This window comes from Phragmites australis, chromosome 15, assembly GCF_958298935.1.
Source record: "Phragmites australis chromosome 15, lpPhrAust1.1, whole genome shotgun sequence".
In the NCBI taxonomy this organism is placed as follows: Eukaryota; Viridiplantae; Streptophyta; class Magnoliopsida; order Poales; family Poaceae; genus Phragmites; species Phragmites australis.
In genome coordinates this window covers 11,269,351-11,284,070 of record NC_084935.1, presented here as the reverse complement: position 1 = coordinate 11,284,070, position 14,720 = coordinate 11,269,351, and the positions used below count along the sequence as shown (strand labels likewise).

At 46.6% G+C, this 14,720-nt stretch overlaps 2 protein-coding genes across 2 annotated transcripts; one reads left to right on the top strand and one right to left on the bottom strand.

The window, feature by feature from the left end:
• The first annotated feature begins 6,424 nt into the window (after positions 1–6,424).
• On the top strand, positions 6,425–8,398 carry LOC133893232 (uncharacterized). Its single transcript, XM_062334207.1, has one exon. It carries the CDS (start codon positions 7,074–7,076, stop codon positions 8,127–8,129), a length of 1,056 nt encoding a protein of 351 aa, XP_062190191.1. The 5' UTR covers positions 6,425–7,073; the 3' UTR covers positions 8,130–8,398.
• Positions 8,399–8,666: 268 nt separating this feature from the next.
• On the bottom strand, positions 8,667–14,391 carry LOC133893231 (uncharacterized). The gene is made up of 8 exons (XM_062334206.1): positions 13,282–14,391; positions 11,847–11,959; positions 11,480–11,539; positions 10,776–11,360; positions 10,153–10,435; positions 9,938–10,085; positions 9,226–9,313; positions 8,667–9,021 (listed from the first exon to the last, which is right to left on the bottom strand). The coding sequence occupies exons 1-8, from the start codon at positions 14,092–14,094 to the stop codon at positions 8,904–8,906; spliced, it is 2,208 nt and encodes a 735-aa protein (XP_062190190.1). The 5' UTR covers positions 14,095–14,391; the 3' UTR covers positions 8,667–8,903.
• Positions 14,392–14,720: the final 329 nt, after the last annotated feature.

Genomic DNA, 14,720 nt, shown 5'->3' with positions numbered 1-14,720 from the left:
TTAGAAATACGGAATTATTCATGAGAGTACACCTCCCTATTCACCCCAATCAAACGGGGTTGCCGAAAGGAAGAACCGCACATTGATTAACTTGGTTAATGCCATGTTAGACACTGCGGGATTATCTAAGGCATGGTGAGGGAGGTCCTGTTGACTTCATGTCATGTCCTGAATAGAGTTTCTCTCAAGGATAAGGAGAAAACCCCATATGAAGAATGGGAAGGGAGGAAACCATCATTTTCTTATTTGCGCACTTGGGGATGCTTAGCGAAAGTCAATGTACCAATAACTAAAAAGTGCAAGCTCGGACCTAAAACAGTTGATTGTGTCTTTCTGGGATATGCTCATCGGAGCATTGCTTATAGGTTTTTAGTGGTTAAATCTGAGGTACCTGACGTGCATGTCGATACAATGATGGAGTTTCGTGATGCAATATTTTTTAAGCTCATATTTCCTATGAAAGATTTACATAGCATGTCTAGATCATCTTCTGAGATAATCTCTGAACCTCCTCCACCTTTTGAGATTATTGAACAAATATATGAGCAAGATCCTAAGGAGGATGACAGTGAAGCTCCTAGGAGGAGTAAGAGATAAAGGATTGCAAAGTTTTTCGGTGATGATTTCACTGTGTACCTTATGAATAACACTCCCAAGTCTATCTCAGAAGCGTTTACATCTCTAGATGCAAACTACTGGAAGGAGACTATATGGAGCGAAATGGATTCCATCCTCGCAAACGGAACTTGGGAGGTCACAAAACAACCCGATGGATGCAAACATGTGGGTTGCAAGTGGGTGTTCAAGAAGAAGCTTAGGTCCGACGGTACTATTGAAAAGTACAAGGCTCGGCTTGTGCTCAAGGGTTATACCCAAAAGGAAGGTGAAGACTTTTTTGACACTTATTCACCTATTGTGAGATTGACTACTATCCGAGTGCTACTTTCCTTAGCTGCCTTCACATGGTCTCATCGTTCATCAGATGGACGTTAAGACAACTTTCTTTAATGGAGAGTTGGACGAGGAAATTTATATGGAACAGCCTGATAGGTTTGTAGTAAAGGGTCAAGAAGGTATGGTGTGTAAGTTGTTGAAGTCCTTGTATGGCCTTAAACAAGCTCCTAAACAATGGCATGAAAAGTTCGACAGAACTTTAACATCTGCAGGCTTTTCGACCAATAAGGCAGATAAATGTGTGTACTATCACCATGGTGGGGTGAGAGAGTTATATTGTGCTTGTATGTTGATGATATACTGATATTTGGAACAAACCTTGACGTGGTTAATGAGGTCAAGTCTTTCTTATCTCAAAGCTTTGATATGAAAGATCTGGGTAAGGCTGATGTAATCTTAAATATCAAGTTAATCAAAGGAGAGATTGGGATTACTCTTACACAATCTCATTATGTTGAGAAGATCTTGAGCCGCTTTGGTTACCAGGACAGCAAGCCTTCTCCAACACCTTATGATCCTAGTGTGACACTTCAAAAGAATAAGAAAAGTGGCAGGGACCAACTGAGATACTCTCAGATTATTGGATCACTCATATACCTAGCTGGTGCTACAAGGCCTGACATCTCATTTGCTGTGAGCAAATTGAGTCATTTTACTTCTAACCCGGGTGATGAACATTGGTGTGCGCTTGAACGAGTCATGCGCTATTTGCTTGGTACTATGAGTTATGGTATTCACTATTCGAGGTACCCATCGGTACTAGAGGGTTATAGTGATTCAAACTGGATGCCTGATGCTGATGAGATTTACTCCACAAGTGGATATGTATTCACTCTAGGTGGTTGTCGGAGGATGAACTCCTCAAGTCAGGATCCTGAGGGACCCCCTTTGAGATTTGGCTGGGGTGGCTGATTCTGAGTCTACCTTGTACGTAGATTTAATGCAACTATGTGAGATGTAGGCGGAACGGATGACCGTCTGCTAGTGGGAGTAAATGCTCGAGGGATTTTAGACAAGTTTGGGCCGCACGGAGCGTAATACCCTACTCCTGTGTGGATACTATTAATGCTCTTGAAATGCCTCTCTCTGGATCTCTTGTGTTACAAGATTTTTTGTCTAAGTCTAGAGCTTCGGTCTTACTTCGAGCTTGGTGAACCTCTGCTCCGCTTCTCAGACTTGTGTGGTCTGCTTGTCCAGAACTTGTTAGGCTTCTACTTCAGCTTATCCAACTTGTTCTTCTCCGGGGTGCATCCCCTTTTATCCCGTCGGGGGAGGCTTAGCGTGCCCAGAAAGGAGGGCACGGATTCCCATGAGCTATAAATGGAAAGCAACCATCATGAGGCTGCAGTTTGATGTTACAGAAGGATGAAAATGCACCCTTGGCCGGTCCTATCGCCCATTACGCCACCTTTTAGCGGGTGCAGCAGGGGGGTCCATCGGGCAGCGGCCGAGCAACCCCGCGTGCCCACCCGGTCAGAGCAGGTCTGACACAGCAGGTGGCAGGCGATATGCCTCGAGCCCAGCGACGATATCTCCAAGCTGTTTCCCTTATGGGCCCCACAGGGTGATGTGCGATGGGACCCGTCGCATTAAATGTCCCCACGCCTTCCTGCCAGGCGGTGGCAGGGACTGACGACAGGCGTGGGGGGGGAGTGGTTGGAAGTGACAGGCCATGCTCCCTCTTAAATGCAGCATCGAGCCTCTCACCAAATGACACCTCACCGCTGAGCCCTTGTGGGGTCCACCGACAAGGGGCTTCTCAGGTCCTCAGGGAACTATGGGTGCTCGGGGACTATTGTTCATAGCCTCGAGAGCCCTCTCTCGGATATGTCTCTTCTCGGTCCTCGGAGAACTCCGGGTACTCGGGGACCACTGTTCATAGCCCCGAGCACCCCTCATGAAACTGTGTTTTCTTGGGTCCTCGGGGAACTCCGGGTACTCGGGGACCACTGTTGATGGCCCCGAGCACCCCTCCCGAAACTAGGTCTTATCGGGCCTCGGGGAGATACGGGTACTCGGGGACTACTATTCATGGCCCCGAGCACCTCTCCCGGAACTGGGTCTTCTCGGCCCTCGGAGAGATGGTCCCCGAGGGAAGACGTCACGTGACATTCTGTTGTCCTAGCCTCGAGACTCGGGGACCTCTGGTTCCCATGTCACCGACAATGGTGCTGCTGTGTCATGGAGGTCTTGCAAACAGACCATCTTGATGAGATCAAATATGGAAGCAGAACTCACTGCATTAGACACATGCACTGTTGAGGCAGAATGACTGCGTGAGTTGTTGATAGACTTACCTGTGGTTGAGAAACCGGTACCGGCTATCCTTATGAACTATGATAATCAGACGGTTATTATCAAAGTAAACAGTTCTAAAGATAATGACAAGTCCTCAAGGTACGTAAAGAGACGATTGAAGTCTGTCAGGAAATTGAGAAACTCCAGAGTGATAACCTTGGATTATGTCCAAACAGCTAAGAACCTGCCAAATCCCTTTACAAAGGGACTATCGCGGAGTGTGATAGATAATGCATCAAAGGAGATTGGTATGAGACTCATGTGAGTTATACCATAGTGGTAACCCAACCTATGTGATCGGAAATCTCGTGAATTAGGACCTGGGAAGAACAAGCTATTGATCTAACTGGAGGAGAGTACCTTTGTTGTTTGACCCACTCGAGTGAAGATGCAATACTCTCAAAGATCTGTAAGGAAGGTTGGCTAATGCCTTAATATGTTATGTTGGCTTTAAGTAGCAAAGATGCTGACCTACAGGGCATTCTTGAAAGAACACACCTATATGAGTCTGACTGTTGGTCGCAGTCTATGAGATTTGGGTGATATCTAGTAAACTCATGAAGAGACCATGGAGTATGACTTATATACTCCACCCATGGGGTAGTCTACTGGCAGCCAAGTATTAGTTATGGCTTTAAGTGAAACTTGTTTGCACAAAACTTGCAATTCAAGGCACAGTCTATTGTTTAAGTTGTGAATGAGTGTAGCTTGATGTTCTAGGTGGATGTTCAACTTAACAGTCTCCACTGAAATACTGATATATCAAATAACAGTGAGAAACTGGTAATTCTCTATGGGACTTTGAGATCGGGTGGAAGATTGTTAAAATTATTGGGGCCGACCCATGTAATAATTTCTAATAATCTCAAAGGCCCATATTGTGGAGAGGTGGTCTATATTGAGGCCCACCCTCTATTAGTACCATATTGCTAATAGAGGTGGAGGTGGGGGGGTTCTCCCTATATATGCAAGGACCTCCACCTCTTTGGGTACACGAAAATATAGACCGCTAATTGAGAGTAGCCCTAAAATTGAGAACACTCTTATTATATGAGTCTATATAAGAGTTAGTGTTTTTGCCTCTTTCTCTTTCTGTTGTGCTACCGTCGTAGTCTACTTTATCCTGGAGTCGGCGTGCATCGACAACCGGGAAAGCAGGTCTTCGAAACCCTCGCTCTTGAGATCTTGCATTGGGAGAGGGCGAATAAGTTTTTTGGGAAGCGCTCCGTGCGATTGCTCAAGTTTTTCACTACAGCTCGTCTTCCTGATTGCTTGGGCACTGCCCGTTGTCATCGTCAATAATTTCGGCGCATCGTCAGCAGGATCGATCGTACCATCTACATGGTGCAACCAGCATCTTCAGCAACTTCTACAACGCAGACCAGTACGTAAAAATCATGTTACTCGTACTTTATTTTCTGCGATTCTTAATTTCGAGTATAGTAGATCTAGTCATGTTGTGCTTTCGTACACATGTCTAGATTATGCTCTGATGATATGATCATATCAGTTTATCAGTTTCTGCTCATGATTTATTTATGGATTAAATTAAACATAAAAGTGCCTTATTTTCCAACATATAGTACATAATTTTTAAGCAACTAAACACATTCCCGTATCATCCAACCAAACTTTTCCCATATCATCTCATACTTCTCACCAAACAACTTACTTATATCAACTTTTCAAGTACCATCTCATTCCATTTAATTTCATTCAACTAAACAAACACTACCTAAAATAACAAGGTGTGTGGTTCGAGGTACCAACTCATTTCAGATGGAACGGCTTATCATGATCAGATTAACCATATGCTTATGAGATATGATGGATCAACTCATTTCATTCCTCTTAACTAAACAACTATAGTCTATACACACTATGGTTGCCTCGTGATACAGCAGCGGTATAGTCTATATCGTATAGACAGGTACACATGCACATACCACTGTCACCTGTCGCCATAGGCAATTGATAATTTTTCTAGAAAGGATTTTGTTCATTTGATTTCCCTGCTCCAATTCTATTGTGAGCTAGATGGGCGGAATTAATCCCATCCAGTTGCAGGATTTAACGCACGCTTATTTCTGCGTATATAAGCCTGAATTTATATATAGCACGTGAATCTTCCAAAATGTTGCTGAATCCAACTTTTTTGTTGCACAGAATATGGCAAAAGAAGACTAAAAAAATTAGGTTTACCAATTTTGGATATCTCAATATTTATTTATGAATTTATCAATATCTAACACATTCATTTAATTATGGAGAAAATAGTGATACTTTCATGCATGCACATAATTTTAACATGTAGACGACAGTAATACGAACCTTACTAAGTTTGTTTCATATTTTTTTAGTTTTAGATATTTTCCTATGCATTTTAAATTATTTCAGCTGATTTATCAATATAACTATTATTATTTTCGCTATTTTTTCCAGAATTTTGGGAAAAAAATTATGCACGTGTATATATACGTATATATATGCATATATATACATACACATACTTACATATACACGTGTATATATAGAGACGTACATATACATGGGATCCATATGAACATTAGCTACAATAATTTGACCCTTAGAATTGCTCCAATTCTTAGCCTTTTAATATATGTAATAGAAGCCTTGTCTTTAAAATACAGCATTGTGCCGTGCGTATCCCAGCAAGAAGATACTCCAGCAGAAATTCCCTAGGGAATTCAGACAAGACAAACCAGAACGCCGTACATTGCAAGACTGTTTCGGCCTTGCACAGAGCCAAAATTAAGTTCGATAGAGACACAAAGATGGATGAGATGGATAGGGTACTATACTAGTTTATCAATTGATTAGGCCATGATCTGTCCAGTGTCAATCCGAAGAAACGATGCTGGACCAATGATGGTGTGAACTCTGCAGACCAAATCATTTCCCTCGATAAAATGTGAAGCACGTGAGACACGATGGAGGCCGCTATTAATTGGGTCATTTTCCACCGGCTAGCTCTCTGATTTTTTTCATTTAGTTTTCTTGGTCCGAGGCTCACCGATTTTGATTGAAGTTAGAGGGCTTAGCAAAATAGAATTAGATCAACGTCATACTCTCTATCATACAACTGGATTACGAAGTATCCTGACAAAGAGTGTTTTTTTTTTTTTTGGCATAAGTTAGTAGACCTGTTTTTCCTGATGAGCAGGGGCAGATCCACAAGGGGAAGGGGCTCAAGCCCTCCTACCGGCTAATACGTCGTTTAAAGAAAGAGATGGAAGAGGAGAAGAAGGAGAAAAAGAAGGAAGAAAAAGATGAAGAGGAGGTAAGAGGAAAAGGAGAAAGAAGAGGATAATCCTACATTTCGCCCATGCGTCAGCCATTGCTAACGGGAAGCCGACAACGCTGCAACATCTTGACAAAATTCACTTGAAATATATAATTAATCTAGCACAAAAGTACAGAGGCAAAACAAATCGATGCATGAATGCAACGATCGAGCAAAACACCTGGGCCAAAAGAAGTTACCAAGATGTGTGCAGCAACCGACGAAAATTGCATCGCAAAACGTTGGAAGAAGATGCTTTCCAATGGTGATTCATGATGGGCTCATAGCAGAGGGTGTATCCACCATATTCCACAAGCCTCCCCAATGCCGGCCCAAGAAGAAGAAGAAAAAGAAGACGGCAACAGGATGGTCACGTCAACCTCGGCCGAAATAGAATACTGCGCGCCATGGCATGAGTGGGCACGAACGCCGCAGCCACTAACGTGCATGCGTGCCATCCACCACTCCACTCCTGATCCTCAGTGTCAAAACCCCGATCCCCATTACGTACGCCGGCATGGCGAGAGACACCATGCACGAGGTGTCGCAAGGAGAGGCGTCCCGGTGGCAACAACGCCCGGAGGAGCCGGAGGTGCGGGACGTGGCCGTCGACCCCTTCTCGCTGCGGCAGTTCTCCCAGCTCGACATCGACAAACCGCTGCCCATCCCCTCCGTCGCCGTGGCGGACCGCCGCCTGTCTCCGGCTCGGTTCGGCAGCGGAAGCGTGTCCGTGCCGAGCCCCGCGGCGTCGTCCCCGCGCGTGTCAAACGCTGGCCGGCTTAAGGCTCCGGCCGCGGCCACCGGATGGTACGACGCGCCGGCCGCGCACTGGGCGCCGACGGTCCAGGCGCCCTCCACGAAGCTGCCAAGGAGCAAGTCCTCCGCCAGCGGGGAGATGGCGCGCGCGGACGGCGAGCTCGACGATGTCTTCTTGTCGTCGGAAAGGAAGGCGAGCGAGCCGCAGCGCTGGGGCAGCGACGTGCCGCTCATCGCCAGCGCGGGCGCTGGCGCCGAGGAGGAGGACTCCACCGGCTACGCCATCGGAGAAGCGCGCGGCAAGAATGGCCGGGGAAAGGGGAAGCACGGCGGGGAAGCACCGTTCACGTGCTGTATGTACCTCCCGGGGATCACCAGGAGGAGCAAACCGCCAGCCACGGCGGTGGCGGCGGCGCGTTCGTCATCTGGCGTGTTTGGCAAAGCTTTCGAGGAAGAGTACCCCGACCCAGGCACAGCGCGGCCGAGCACCATGTCGCTGGCCGTGTCACTCGAGCGGTTCGACTGCGGCAGCATGTCGACGTCGTCCTGGAGAGGCCTGGCCCTCGACGGCGAGGCCTCCTCATCGTCTTACTTCGACCTGCCACTGGAGCTCATCCTGGGCTGCGACGACGACGAGTCCGACCTACCAGTGTGCGCCGCGTTCGTGTTCGACAGCGACGGCATCCGGAAGAGTGTCCTCAAGAAGAGGCTGGAGCCTGGCTCGGGCGCGGCGCCGCGGCCGTCGTTGAGGATCTCGGCTAGTCAGGTCCGGTTCTCCTTGACGTCGAGCTCTGCTCCGGCACCCACGTCGTTGTAGACGTCCTTGCCTTCGACGCCGAGTCTCTCGGACTAACGCTGAGGCTTTGGAGGGCCAGAGAGGACTTCAGGCTGTATACATGTGCACTACCGTAAGTCTGCTCAATGGCTGCATCGGCAACACCTCATTCGATGTTTATCACAGCGACGCAACAATCTAAATCTCGAGCAAATTGCAAGCTCAGCCTAGTTCCCTGATTGAGTCAAACTCTGTAATCCATCGACCCCATCTTCAGTTTTCATCACAGTTGATTTTATTGTTCCATTCCACTGCAAACGTCGCAAGTTCACATTGAGAATGCTCGACCTCATCATTCCCTCATGGCCACCGCCCCCCTTCATCCGTCGGCAACAGGCAGCAGCGCCAGAGAGTGACGGGGAGCATGAATCACGAGCGATCATGTGGCGGAAGAATCGACCGGAGATTTGGGGATTCTCACCTGAAGAGAAGCAATTCCCTGAGTTCAATCCTCGGCACAAACAGAAACAAGCCACGAAAAGCACTCGAATTGTGGCAGATACAAAGCACAACTGAGAATCATCAGAAACAAGACCAGCATTTTGATTAGAACTCTGTTTTCCTTTCGGGCAGCAATAGACACGCACACTGCTCTTTCGCAAGAAAACATATTTACATTTCTCGAAGAACTAGCTCGTATGCTTTGTGGCGGTTAACAAAAGGTAAGAAGCCTCCTCAAAACCAGGGCTTCACAAACTCCACACCTAAAGCTGGGAGTGCCGGCTCCTTTTCTTTTTCTTTCCTAAATCCTAGAACTCAAAAATTCAGCCGCGCCCGAACAACATCCTCGATAGGAGATTGGCAGATTGGACAACTCCTGCTGCTCGATTTCAGCTGATCGGCGCAGTAGAAACAGGTGCACATATGCCCACACCTGAAGGGATCATAAGGAAACTCAGTTGGTGTTCCACAGAGCATTGCACCTTTATTGTATTATTAAGCATGCATGAGAACTAATATGTGACGTTCTTGCGAACAAATATGTTATTACTCACAAAAAGTAAAAAATAAGATATGACTTCTTGATTATAGTTAGTCAAAGACTCAAAGTACATGATCTATCCCTGCAAATCATTACCTGTAAAGTAGAGAGTCAACTTGCATTCGATGGCAGATGCAGCAAGTGCCCCTTTTTCCTGTTGTGTTGGGTTGGCTTGGCATCAACCCTGTTCAAGAAATGGCATCAGAAAAAAAAAGTATAAAGGTCCGCATCAATGATTACTACAAGTACAGATAAGATGGCAGTAACGCAGAGTGGGACAATATCAAAGATAACAAAACAAAGTTCATGTGGTAGTCCATAGGCTTCATTACAGAATCAGTTAATTCAGCAAAGCGGCCAAAAGGTACCATGCAAAGTCTAAAAGTTATGCGGTATTGAGCTGTTCTAGGTTAAGATTTAAGCAACAAGACTGCAGCACACAGTTTTGCTTAAAAGACTAGAGTAACTCTTTTTGAATATTGTCGCCCCAAACATAGCTGTAGTCTTTTTCTTGAGAACTCAGCTAACTGGCCTTTTAAGGCAACCTAGCTCACTTGCACTGACAGCTAGAAAAAGAGCAGAGTGTTGCCTTAAAAGCCAATTGTAAATCTCATACTGAGCAGACCGAGGATCTATGTGATAATTCCCACATTCTATCTAGCCTTCTTTCATTTTGTAAACAGATAGTTCCTACTTTCTATATGGAAACTAGATTGCTTTAAGAGTTTAAGTAGACCAGATTCTGGACTAAATTTTTAGTTGTTGCAGAAAGAAAATACAAACTTAGAAAAATTGAATCACAACTCACCTGCCTCACGAAGTGCACTGCACACCTCATCTTTAATGGAGTGCTGGATCTTTATTTGGGATGCAATACAACTTTCCACCAACTTCCGTAGTTCATATATTTCATGATGAATCTGGGACATTTCACCCCTTACCCTGACCTCCATTTCCTGTAACAGAGAATACAGTAAGAATATGACTTCTTTCAAAGCTCACATTGAACAGCATCTCACTTACAAGTAAGTTTTGGTTTTCATGATGTTGACTTCCAAATGAAGAATGCTGCCAACTCTCCTGTTGACGGGCTGCAGGATGTGAGACAGGAGCTAATGAACACGTTGCAGATACCACCTGATCAGCATTCTGGATTTCCTCATTCTGTCTCCAGTACATGAGTTCATCATAGTATCCTCCAAAATCATCCATCATCCGTTGTTGTCTTTGTTTGTGCAGGACTGTTAGCAGGAGTTGATTCATTTTGTTACTGAAGTCACTCTCGAGAGACTTTGATACCTTCTTGCTGCAGGGAAGAAAGAGATATATCATGGCTTGATTCAGTTAAGTTAGCAAAGATAAGTCAAGTATATGCAAAGTTATTAAAACCAAATAGTAACCCAGTTTAACAAGATGGCAAAACAATTTCGATGTTTGAACTTAAGAAATTAGTTATCAAATACTAGAAAGCCATTAGTAAATGGCAATATTGAGATGAATAGTAAACTAACCAAAGTAGCATGGGCGTTTGCATCTCACTAGTGGTCATCATAAAAAATAATTGTGGGAGTGATGTGTGATTAAATGCATCTGATTTTGCAGGTAAAATGTGCAAAACAGTTATACTGGGACTAAATGAAAATTACCTATCAAGAAGATTGCAAATGTCAGCATTGCAGGACAAAGCACGGCAGTCTGATTGTGTGGCAACAGATAGTGATCTCCACGAGTTGGGGGAGTCTATCCATGGGCGATCATTAAAATGAATCTGATTATGATTCTCAATATCCTCCATTGCATCCTGATGCCAGCTATCCGGACTCATGGAATCTATTGGTGCAGGCCAACCAAGACTGCTTATCCACAATCCTCTCTCTTCCCAGGAACCATTGAGGCTTTGATTGTCTTCTTCTCGTAGATTATCACCTCTTGATGATGGAGTTTGTAGTTCATGCAATGTGCTAGTGGTGCTTGGGGAGATATCTTCCACATATTGATTGTCATCAACGGTACTATGCTCACCATACCTTGCAAAGCTTGATGGTTCAGAATATTTCTGCCCACGAACACAAAAGTTCGCACAATCTTTCGGACTTGGATTCCCTTTGGTCTTCATATGCTCATCACACTGTAGATTTCCAGAACCATCAGAGTTAACAAGGTTCTCAACAGAGACACCAATAATCTTTTCCTCAGCTGGAACTCTATCATCAATATGTTTTTCATCAGGCCTGCACTTTCCAAAAACATGTTCTAACATTAGGCTTAGGTTAAGAATAATAAAGGATAAAAATAAATAGTTAAAATAAAAAACATGCTTCTACATTTGCTATACAATATAGTTATTTACCCATTATTTTTCTGACTGCAATTGTTTGCTTCTCCCAAGTCTGTGTTCGCACTATCATTCCTGTCCATCAGTTGGGGGTATAAAATTAGCAATAAGAAGTTATGAAATTCGCTAGATAAGAAGTTTCTATAAAATCAGCTATAAGTTATGAAATTTGATAATAAGTTTCTTGCTCACTTTTGTCATACTACCAACAAAAAAAAGTTGTTTTTCATTGACAATTTAAGAAACAAACTAGGAAGGTCAACTTGTAGACATGAGTGCGGCATGAAATAAGAAGCCTGTCGAGAAATAGTCTCTATGTATCCACCACAGCTTATTGTAGCCATCTAAAATGGAGTTTTGTTTTCAAAGAATGTGATAATACCTCACGGTATTATCCTCATGTTTATGTTGGTGTGGCCTGACTGGTCTTAGTGGAGTCCAGACTTCATCGTCAACTGTACCTCCCTGGCGTAATAGCCTCAGACGAAGCATGGACTGCAAGGTGTCAAAGAGCATTTGAGAATCAGGTGCAGTTCTATACTGCATAAACATGCTCTAAAGATCTACTGCAAGGAAATACAGTCTATAGATGCTGGAGAATAATCTTACCAAACTTTGCCTTAGAGGAAAGAATAATCTTTTTTAGGGAAAGGAAAGAATAATCTTATCATTGAGAGAAGGATAATGACACAAAAAATATTTTTATTATGATCATTCAGACCCACCATACGCAAAAGGACCTCAAGTAATCAAAATATGTGTTAAGTACTTCCACAAACAAGATCAATTGCTTCCAAAGATGGAAATGCTTCCGACCAAAAGTGCTCCAAGTAATTGCAGGTACGGTAACAACTAAACCACCCTAAAAGACCATGGCATTAAGAATAGTTGAAATTTGCATTGTACTGCCCATTAACAAACCACCAAGCCATTACTCATATTTATGTGCCACAGGCACATGATATCCTTGCAAGCAACCAGTCATGTCATGTGGTATGGTTCGTGCGGCCTCTTGACCACAACCATGCAGCATCCACATGTCCATAAGATGTCAGTTTCTGGACGAATCAGAAGAACCAGACAAATGAGAGATGCCATTCACTCCAGACATCTCATCCACTAGTTATGCAGAGCCACAACAAGTCAAAGATTGAAGCATCCATCACTGCTGTACTTTGCATGAATCCGAGGTCATTTGCAAGATTAGTTGCATACTTTCATATCACTGACCTTTCAAAGTACTATGTGAAATTTGCATCTTCTTAATTATTTCCTTTTTGTTCAAAACGACTTGCTAATTTACTAACAGATCTGTAAAGTGAAGTACGGCCATAGAGTTCCCAAAAGATTTAGTGATCTTTTGGTGGAACTTTCTACACTGTTGCACCAGAGTCACAACTCGTTTTTAAATATATATTTTCAAGAAAAATCAGAGTCACAACTCATAAATAAATAAGACTAAATGCCTATCACTTTGCAACATGTAACTGTCAAAATTTAGCCCTCCATATATTCATGTTGGTTTTATACTGACATGCTAACGAACCCACCGAAACGAAGCATGATAATGCACTCTGCACATGACATTGATCAGCAACGCCAGTTGGGAAACCGATCTACCAAACTCTCACCCGACCCCATGTTTGGGAGTACAAATTAACAGCTCAGCCTTTTTGGCTCGCCTTAAATAACGATTTCTTGATCAAGAAACAGAACAATATCCCACTGATTAATAAATATAACAAAGTACATTCATCTATGATTACTTAACACCAGCAATTTGATCCAACGATGCATTATGCAGCAAGCTAATTTACCTGGATCCTGCCTTTGTGCGCGAACCGGGACACGGCGTGTCTCTCGGCGAGTGCGGCGACCTCGCGCCTCCGGCGGTGAGCCATCTTGGAAACCAGCTCTTCCATCGCGCGGCGGCCGCGGACGGTCCGGACGACGAGCTGCCGCGGGTGGCGGCCCTTGATCGTCCCCGGGTCGCTCATCGGCGCGGGAGACGGGGGCGCGGACTGCGAGAGCGAGAGCTCCGCCTTGGCCGCGTCGTCCAGCTCGTCCTCGGGGAGCGACGAAGCCCCGCTCAGCTTCTTGACGATGCACCCGACGCGGCCGCGCGGGGAGCCACCGTCGGAGTCGGAGGCCGGGTCGCAGGTGCGCGGCGTGGCGGGCCCCACGGCCTCGATCTCGCGCCACCGCTGGATGAGCGACGACGCGCGCGGCCCGGCCGGGGGCAGCTCGGGCGCGGTCGACGAGGCGTCGGACGGGGCCGGGGACGGCTCCCGGAACACGGCTGCGCGCGCCGCGACGGGGCGCGTGGCGGAGGCGAGCGCGGACAGCTCGGCCTCCCTCGCGCTCCTGCGCTGGTCGGCGGGCGCCGGCGCCGCGGACGCCGTGACGGCCGCGGCCGCGGCCGCCCACCGCTCGAGGATTTGGCGCCGCCGCCTCGGGGTGGGCTCGCTCGCGGCGACTGAGACCGCCCCCGCGGCGCCGGCGTCGGCGGAGAAGGAGGATGGCTGCGGCTGCGGGATGAGGATGTTGAAGAAGCCCCTGGTGGGGGTGGGCCTGGAGGGGTCCCTCCATGAGGCGGACTCGTGGGGCATGGCGGCCACCGAAGAGGCCATGGCCGTGGCCGAGGAAACCGAAATGGGAGGCAAGGCAAGGAGAGGAGAGGGAAGCCAAGCCAGCAACGGCCAGTGCCCGTGGGCGGACGCGTGTGCGGTGGTAGATATTACCGCGGGGGCCGTGGCCCTCTTCGCGCTTTGCTATTTTCTCGGAGAGAGCGCGGCGAGAGGAGAGTTGGGTCGGTGCTAGGGGTGCTAGGCTCCTCGCTAAATTTAGGCGGAGAACGGGGGTGATTTTGACGTGGTTTCGGTGCGATTTCACGTCCGGTCTGTTTGTTTCCCGCGTCCGCCCCGGCCGCTCGGCATGGCGTCCCGGCCCAGCCCGTCTGGCCGTGCCAGGGCTGGGTTTTGGCAACTCGGCGGGCGCTTCCCCCGTCCGGCGCCGTGAATTTAGTGTTGTGGGGGGAGGAAGACCAAGCCGGCAGGTCGCGGTGGAGTGCCGGGTGGGTGGGTGGTTCGGGTGCTCCCGCGCGGCCGGGCGGGGCGTCGTGCCGTGTGTGTGGTCTTGTGCGTGGGTGGGTGGTGCGTACGTTGTGGCGCACGCTGCCGCCGTAACATACGACGGGATGGAGGGCAGTTGACTATTTTATTTTATTTTTATTTTTTTAAAGTGAGACCTATATCCA